This window comes from Hyperolius riggenbachi, chromosome 5 (genome assembly GCF_040937935.1).
Source record: "Hyperolius riggenbachi isolate aHypRig1 chromosome 5, aHypRig1.pri, whole genome shotgun sequence".
NCBI lineage: Eukaryota > Metazoa > Chordata > Amphibia > Anura > Hyperoliidae > Hyperolius > Hyperolius riggenbachi.
In genome coordinates, this window is record NC_090650.1 from 315,635,082 (window position 1) to 315,643,829 (window position 8,748).

At 39.7% G+C, this 8,748-nt stretch overlaps 1 protein-coding gene across 2 annotated transcripts in view; it reads left to right on the forward strand.

The window, feature by feature from the left end:
- The window catches only part of LPIN2 (lipin 2), a 127,980-nt gene extending 119,656 nt beyond the window's left edge, over nucleotides 1–8,324 (forward strand). For both annotated transcript variants that reach the window (XM_068237220.1, XM_068237219.1), the window contains exons 18-20: nucleotides 211–325; nucleotides 4,096–4,199; nucleotides 4,590–8,324. In XM_068237220.1, coding sequence (XP_068093321.1) covers nucleotides 211–325; nucleotides 4,096–4,199; nucleotides 4,590–4,734 — 364 coding nt within the window. In that variant the 3' untranslated portion in view covers nucleotides 4,735–8,324. The remainder of the gene's footprint in view (nucleotides 1–210; nucleotides 326–4,095; nucleotides 4,200–4,589) is intronic.
- Nucleotides 8,325–8,748: the final 424 nt, after the last annotated feature.

An 8,748-nucleotide genomic window follows, 5' to 3' on the forward strand; every position in this document is an offset into this window, starting at 1 on the left:
AATGAATTTGAGATCTTCTGACAAAATTGGCGGCTTGTCATGTTAAGAGAGTGTAGCAATGGAAAGACTTACGCTCTTCAGTTCCTATCTAGCCTAAACCTTTGTATATGTATGTGTATATATTTATTTATTTATGTTTTTAATATGACCACATTGACTTAATTCTTTTGGTTTTGTACAGAAGAAGTAAATATTAAATTTCAATTTTAGGGAAGTCATTGAAAAGAAACCTGAGAGATTCAAGATAGAATGCCTTAATGACATTAAAAATTTGTTTGGCGCAAACCAACAACCGTTCTATGCTGCTTTTGGAAATCGACCTAATGTAAGTACTATGGGGGACTGTGTGAGTGATGAGATCTCTCTTCTGCAGCTGCTCTGCCACTAGTGGGCAGGACGGGCTCCTCTAATTGGCTGTCATTACTGAACATCTGACTGCTAGTAACCGATAGCTCCAAGCTAGTCTTAAAATACCGAACATCTCACTTGTGTAACCAAACGCTCTAATATTAGTCAATTGACACTTTATAGAAGTATTTACAAGTCAATAATTTACCTAACTCGTTGGTAATTTTACTTTTTTTATTCAGTAACTGCCTTAGTGAGTTGACATTTGACTAAATGTTCTTTAAAATAAGCTGTTTCCGGCATTACCGAATATGCTAATACTTAGTGAATTGAAGCCAAAGTGTGTTTTGTTTTGTTTTCTTGTTTACAATTTTTTTTAACTGGTGTGTTTAGAGAATATGGGAGTGGTTTGACACATCTCAGTCCAGGATCATTGACTTAAACAGGATGGCGTTGGCATATAAAACTAGCTTTGCTGGTAATGTGCCCTCCGTGTCACTGAGGGCTATGTACAGGTGCTAGACAATGAATTCCATTCCAGGGGAACTGGAGGCAGCTGGTTCCTCTCGTGAGAGCGCATTGTTAGATGCTCAGCAGTTTACATGATGCTGAGTCACTGGCATTGAGGAGAAAGCTGGTAGCCGGCAGGTGTTCAGTTTGCTGAATCTTGATAAATAACACATTCATATTTCTGTTATGTTTTACAAGCATGTCTCTTGGCTGCGTTATGTTTATATGTAGTTTCTGCACTTTGAAAGGATAGCAGAAAGCATGTTAGCTTTTACAGAACAGAAGTAGGCTTGAAACTGCAGACAACTAGGGATGATCAATAAGATGCACTTAATTTCTACTTGCATTCAAATGTCATGTAAATACTATGCAAGTTGAATTTGGACCAATAGAAATTGACAGGAAGTTAGTCTAATTGGTTCCATTTCAAACCGCATATAAATGACATGAAATTTGAATGCAAGACATTATTTGCATCTCATTACTCCTACTGACAACAAATTGTTCCTGTGAGATTCATACATAAAGTTCTAGGTTTCCCTGAGATAATCATATGGTCTGGCCCAATAATGTAATCTGAGACCTATCATATTCCAGACATCCTTGCATTACCCTTGGCTAGAATAGCACTGTCTGTGAAATACTTCACTTTTCAAAACTGGACCTTTCCTGTCACTTCAACTATACATAAAATATATTTTTGTTTAATAGCACTAATGGATGAAGCGTTCAGATCGTAATGACAAATACATTTTAAGATTTTACTGGGCTTTTTTTGCTAGTGTGAGAACAATGGGCTGCCCAGCAACATGATGCAAATACCCTGATTTGTATTTATGCTGTTTACAGCAGTGTGACATCGAGCCTAGGCTAAACATTACTGGGAGGGCAGTGCCTAATACAAAGAGCCTCCCCCCGGTGCTGCCTAACCTTAACCCTACCCCCCACTGGTGCCTGATATGATTCCCCTATGCCTAAACTTAACTACCCCTGTGGCTAATCGTAGTACCACAACCCCACCAACATTTTTACCTGATCTGGCAGACAGTGGTTGGGTTCTGCTCATACTGTATTGTTATTTGTAAGATCATGCCTGCAACTTGCATGCTTAGTATTTTTCTAAGTTTTCTTTAGACTGTTTCCCTGGCCAGAAACAATGACCACTTTCTTTCATTCAGAATATTGTATGGCTTGTGTGAGATATGAACATTTTGTTAAGCTTCAGTTTGCTGGAATTTTATTAATGTGGGATTTCAGTTTTTTCTGTAAAGCGCTTTCCTTTTATATCTTCCCTTATTTAGTGTACTTAAAAGGAAAGAAAAACACAGGCAGACAGTTTTCCCTCGGTCATTATCTTAAACAAAAGTGGAACAAAGCCAGAGGTTATCAAGCACAGGGATCCCCTTAGTGTGTGATGTCTCCCAGCATCTTCAGGCTGAGCTCAGTTCTCCATGAGTCAGTGTTTCCTGAGGCCCACAGCTTGGGGAGCCATCCAATGCCTCTGGCTCGCTGCTCAGCTTCTGTGTTGAAATGTTTAAAACTGGATGCTTTTTAAAATTCCTCCTTGCAACACTGGCTGTGCATTAACCATTTACTTTCTGCTTTACTCTGGAATAGAATGGTTGGATGTCTTTTACTTACTCATACGTATATTATGTGTTGGGTAATAAATAAAAACTCCACTCAAAGCTGTTAAAGCAGACCTGAACTCAGAACTCTAAAAGATGATCAACAGCATACTAACCTTTAAAGAAAAAACATTTCTTTGTTACAGTTCAGTGTTCTCCCCAGGCTCTTTTAGCCGGGCGCTCCACCCGGCTAGATTTGGTGACCACCCGGCTGTCATCGGCTCACCTCCTCGCCACCTCCTATGCTGTAAGCACAGTTGCCCTGCATTTTCATCTCTCCCCACCCGGCTACTTTTTCATGCCACCCGGCTACTATTTCATGCCACCCGGCTGGAAAAAAATTCTGGGGAGAACACTGCAGTTGATACAAATCCTGCAATAAATCTGCAGTGTCGACTTTCTGCTTTCACGGAGGCATACAAATTGTTAACAGCCTGTGTTTACCAATTAGTTGCTCTGCTATGGCAGCCAACTGACACAGCTGAGAGATTAAATTACAGCTTGTGCTTAGTCACAGATGAGGGGGAATTAGACAGGCTAACCTCTCTAAATACAAACCATATGTGCAAGAGTTCAGGTCCACTCTAATGTAATGCTTTGAGGTTTATTTAGCCGTGTTGTATGTAAAGCTAAGCTTACCTATAAAATCTAAAGATGTATGTGAGTCAATAGCAGTCCAGTTCTGCAACCAATGAATTGCTCCCTGACTGAATTGAGCAATTTATACTTTACATTAGACCTCCCGCTCAAATTTCTGCAGAAAATGGATTGAAGATCAGTGTAAATGCTGATAACTTTGTACTGCTTATTGTAGTGCAAACTTATGTGGGTATTGATTTCCCTGGTGCCCTAATGACACTTTCAACCAGAAATGACAATTATAAGTTTCCAACAGTGGTATCTAAAGTCAAACAACTGGAACAAGCTTCAGGTCAGACTTGGTTCAGAACACTAGATCTATTTACTCAGTGTGGATCAGTGACTCGGATGGTATTAGGCTGGCCATATGTATGCATTCATTTTTCAAGTCAATTTGATCACTTTGAATCTGTCCATGGTTTATCGTCCTACAACATTCCCATTCAGTTTATCAGTGAAAAAGGGTGATCAGACCTGTTGGAAAATCGCCCATCAAGCGCACAGGGTAAGGTGCTTCAGGGGGTCAATGGCCGCATAGCATTGTACTGCATCAAGCGGAACATCATTATTCGTTTGACTGATTCCCAATTTGAATTTTGCTGAAATCAGAGATTGAGTGAACAGTGGAATTATTGATCCCTACTACATGATTTTCAGCAGAGGAGTAAACAATCGCTCTCCAGATTGGGCTCTTATCAGCCCATAAACCGCTATCTATAGAAGCGCAGCATCTGCACAACAACCACGTAAATGGCAAATAGCTGTTTACTTTGAAAACGTTTCAAGACTTCAGGCTCTATATTATCCTCGGCTCAGTTTTCCTATATGCTAGCTGAAGATCACAAGGTCATTAACCTTGAAGGTTTTTGTACTCCGTAGGTTGTACTGTTAGGTTTACTTCTTCTTTGAGTCAGCAAATGAAAACCATTACTTTTTTTTTCTAGTAACTTACTGAATTGTTTCCTTGTAGGATGTCTTTGCCTATATGAAAGTTGGCATACAAGACTGCCGCATTTATACTGTCAACCCAAAAGGAGAATTAATACAGGAGAAGACAAAAGGGAACAAGACTTCGTAAGTTTAACTTTATAAGGCTCTTCTCTGTCATTTCCTGTAGTGCATATGGCTGTAAGTTGTCCTATTTACTCCAGTTTTCTGATAGTATAAGATACAGGATTGCAAATCTTATGCCTGGTACACACCATGCAATTTCCTGTCAGATCGATGAGTCGAATTGATAATTTCCGGCTGGTCCGATCAAGTTTTCGACACTTCTGTACAAAATAGATTGGAAACCTGATTGAACCCTATTGCCCCCCTTGTTACAGTTGTCCTTTAAGTATTTTAAGAAAGACTGCAGCCATATAGCCTGGCATAGCTCGCCAATTGTTTTAGGATATTGAGGACTGTTCTGCAAAAAAGCTATTTTAGAATTGACTGTTTTTTCTCCTTGTTTTATTGCAGGTATAGCAGGCTAAGCGAGCTTGTGGAACACGTATTTCCTCTGCTTGAGAAGGAACAGAACTCTGCTTTCATTTGGCCAGAGTTCAGCTCATTTTCCTATTGGCGAGAGCCCTTACCAGAACTGAATATGGCGGACCTGACATAGGCGACATGTGGTCCCATGCGCTCAGTGACTGATTACCTGGAGTATTACTGCTGTTGGGAGTCTGCATTTCTGTCCATTGTTTTCAATGCCTTCCTCCCACTTCCTCTTTGTCATTTGTAGGCAGTAAAGCTATTGTATAACATTGATATATTCAGGGAAAATGTACAAAAATGTGGTTTTATTTTCCTATGATATATTCATTGTAACAATTTTTTGTTAAAAGAAATCGTATTGCACAGTTTTATGTTGAGCTCAACATACATGGATCCAAAAATGTGTGTTTCCTCCTTCATCTTGTTGTGCCTCTTGAGCTGTACCTCTTCAGAGCTGCTGGGGAGCTTCTATTGCAGGGCAATATCTGCAGCTTCCCCAGGCTATGGAGGAAACTGAGAGCGGTTATTTCTCAGCTCCGCAGGTAACTGGTTATCAGCACCATTGGTGAAAACGCTCAATCCAAATAGAAATGTCAGCGCTATTTAATTTATTTGCTGTTCTGCATTTCAAGCCATTGAGCCATGTTAGGGAAGATATATGATTGTGAAAAAAATTAATGTTGCCCTTGCATAATTTTTTCTTTTTTTTGTTGCTGCACTTTAGTATATGTAAGCAAAAATGTATGTATGTATGTATGGGCAACATTCTATTTTCTTTATAGTTTTATTAATGAACTCCACTGCAAACTGTCTTGTTAGATTTGAAATTTGGGGATGCCCCTATATTAGTGCTCGCTGGATATTTCTGTTATATTGCTCTTTTACATCTGTGCTGTGCAGCTTGCTAAAAGTAGAAGTGCGGCCTCATTCATTTGTATTGAATGGCGCTGAACAGTATTGGAGCCAACAGTGATTTCGGGGCAGTTTCTATCACTAGGCAGGAAGAGGCACCTATTAAAGTGTATCTTCAGTTACAGCAACTGGGCACAACTGTGTTCTGGTTGGATTAACATGATCTCCAGTTCTGTTATTCAATCCTGAAATTTTGATCTACAAATGACAGTACATGTCCTCTATTCACCTGACACTGTTTTCACCACCTTTCAATGGAGCAAGTGTGATGTCTCTAGATTTAAACCATTCTTTTTACTCTCAATTTTACATCTGATTATTTAACGCTCCTGTCCGCCCTACTTTTTTTTATAAAGATTTCCCTCCCCATTACTCGTGTAGTAGAAGGATAAAAGTATGAAAGTCTGCAAATACCTGTATTGTAAGATTTGCAATGCAGTCATGTGACATGTCTGACTTTTTTATTGTTATACTAGTGCTGGAATGGGGAGGAAGGAGGATCTTGTACTCTGCACAAGGGGTCATAGATTGGCAGTCCCACACATAAGCCTAGCAATGCTGACATCATCCAGTGGTATTTTTCTAGTCACAGAACATGCTGTTTAGAACATTTTTAATCTCAAATATGCTCTGTCTAAAATGTGCAGGGAAAGAAACAGGTAGGAAATAATTGTACATTTTCCTCACACGAGATGACCCTATTACAGATTACATCAGAGCACAGTGGTGGCAAATCAAGATGGTTGATGTTATGCACAGAATTTCACCTAACTGGTAAATTATATGCAGCTTGGAAATGACGGGAGGTGCATTTGATTGGCCCAGTTCAGATAATTCTGACTTGTGTGCAAACGTAATGCAAACTGTATGCAGTTTGGATTTTTCTCTTATTGACCATCCTTAGTGGCAAGGCTTTGTACTACTACTACTTCTGCTGCCACTAACAAGGCTTTTTCCTTCTCCTTACATGTGTCGCACCCTTTTTATGCCATCCGCACCCCTGTCCTACCTCACGGATGTCATCCCCTGGCCTTTGCATCATTAATAACACCATACAACTAGCAGGGCGGAAGTTGGTAGTAGAGTCCATAGTCAGATTTTCAAAAGAGAAATGGGTGGAGTCACTAGAGCTCAAAAGAGCTCTGTGATAAGACAGTGCTGCTGATGTAATAAGACTACGTGGTGTGCAACCTTAATTGCAAGGTAGTTGTGCTGTGACCCACTGCAGGTTCACTATGAGTAGACATGCAGGACCATGCTACTATGCTGAGCTTTGATATAAAGACCCCCTGCCATGAAACTCTTACAGGCAGGCAGTGTGTGTGGTGTGTAGATACACCAGAACTAGAACTGACATCATCTACAAGGTGCCAAAATCATCTCCCACTTGAAGCTAACAGAATCGTTTTCAGTGGAGTCCTATTAAAAATAGGTTTCATGTATTCCCCAATTGTGAATTTGGTGGCCAGTTTTTTTTGTTCTGATTTGTTTATTTAAAACTGTTGTGCATGATCTTTGAAGAATGCTGTTTTTTTCCTTTTTTTTTTTTAAATCTGGAAATGTTAAAACATGCTTGTAAGTTAATTTCACATTTGGAGTAGCTAAAGGTATACCTCATGCTAAGAGCAGAAGATTGACGCATGCCTTTTGTAGACTTGCTTATTTATTGCAGTTTTCTGTGAAATCTGTGATGGCAGGCAAGGTATATATTTTTGAGGGGATTTACTATAGGAGGTGAGCAGCAGAGTGCTGATGTTTCACTGATCACTGCCATTATCTAATAATGTAAAGAGAGATTCCTATTTTTTGTTTCTGTATTTTTCCTGTTCACCTGAGTAGATGGCCATGACATGTCACAGGACATCTCAAACATCATTGTGCTCATCTTGCACTGCAGTTTTTACTAGGATCGAAGAAACACAAAATCCGCTAGGTTAGAACTCGAGGGGGGGGGGGATGGTGTTGAAGGAAGCCAGGTTGAACGGATGGTCTCAACTGGACCCCCCCATTTTCTTGGTTAGCCATTTGCGCATCCCAATTAGTTACCTAACCTCGTTTGTCCATTCCAGCTGCTCCAAATACAGAGCACTGTGGTAAAGGGTAACGCCTTCATAATTTGTAAATGACCCGCTAAAACAAGTTCTTTCCCACCAGTGCCAAAATACTGCAGCAGGCCTGGACAATGGCTACTTCTTTGTTTGAGGAAGTTATTTTCTTCAGCTATTCTTCACATACACTGCTGGGTGCAGTTGTCTCTTCATTAGTCTACCCTGTATAAAGTACGCTTGTGGGTTTAATGCGATTTATTTTAGAAATCCAATACATACATTCATCTATTGAAATACCAGAGTAGTGACAGTGGATTTGTCATTATTAATCTTCATAATCTGTACTATTTCAAGTGCTATAGCAGTGCAGTGCAATTCATCCTCAAGATGTGGCAGCTGATAAAGCCCCTCCCTCTTCTGACCCTATTACACTAAATAAAAGCTGTATTTTATGGGTACAGGGTTCTAAGCCAACATTGCCTGACTCCGCTTCCATTAGGATCTGGTGCTGGCTGCAGGAAGCTGCAATAGTGCGGCCGTCCATACCATATACTGCTGCTACATGTCATTGTGCATTTCTGTTTTATACACGGATGTGTTACCTCTCTATAGCACCACCTTGCAGAAGAGTGCTTCTCCTATAGATGGTACGGATATCCTTTTTGGAATTCAAAAATGTTAGGTAAAGTGAACACCTTTAATTGTGGTAGGTATGATGTTCAAATCTATTCAATAAAGTGTTCAATATTTTATATAATTCATGTGTTTTAGCGTATTTTTCTACCATTATAATGCATTTGTATTTTGCTTTTTGTCAATACATGGACTTAGACTTTGTAGTCATTACATCTTTACCATAAGCCGACCTAATGGCAATGTCTGCAGGTTATCGGAGGATCACTGGTCTCTTTGTAAGTTGTTTTATACTGTAAATAGTTATGGGAATTAAGTCAGGTAAGCTTGGTTTAACAGATTTACAACCAATGTAGTTGTACAAGAAGTGACACCTGTAAAAGAAAAATAAATTACCACTGCTGATACCCGATGTCAAACGTAATCTAATAAAGCTGTGTGAAAATGACAGGAGACTGGTAGACAGTACAATGTTCCTTCTGGATGTTTTTCCTCTTGGCTGCACACAGAATAGTAATCCAACATGATAAACCTAAGAAACCGCTGAC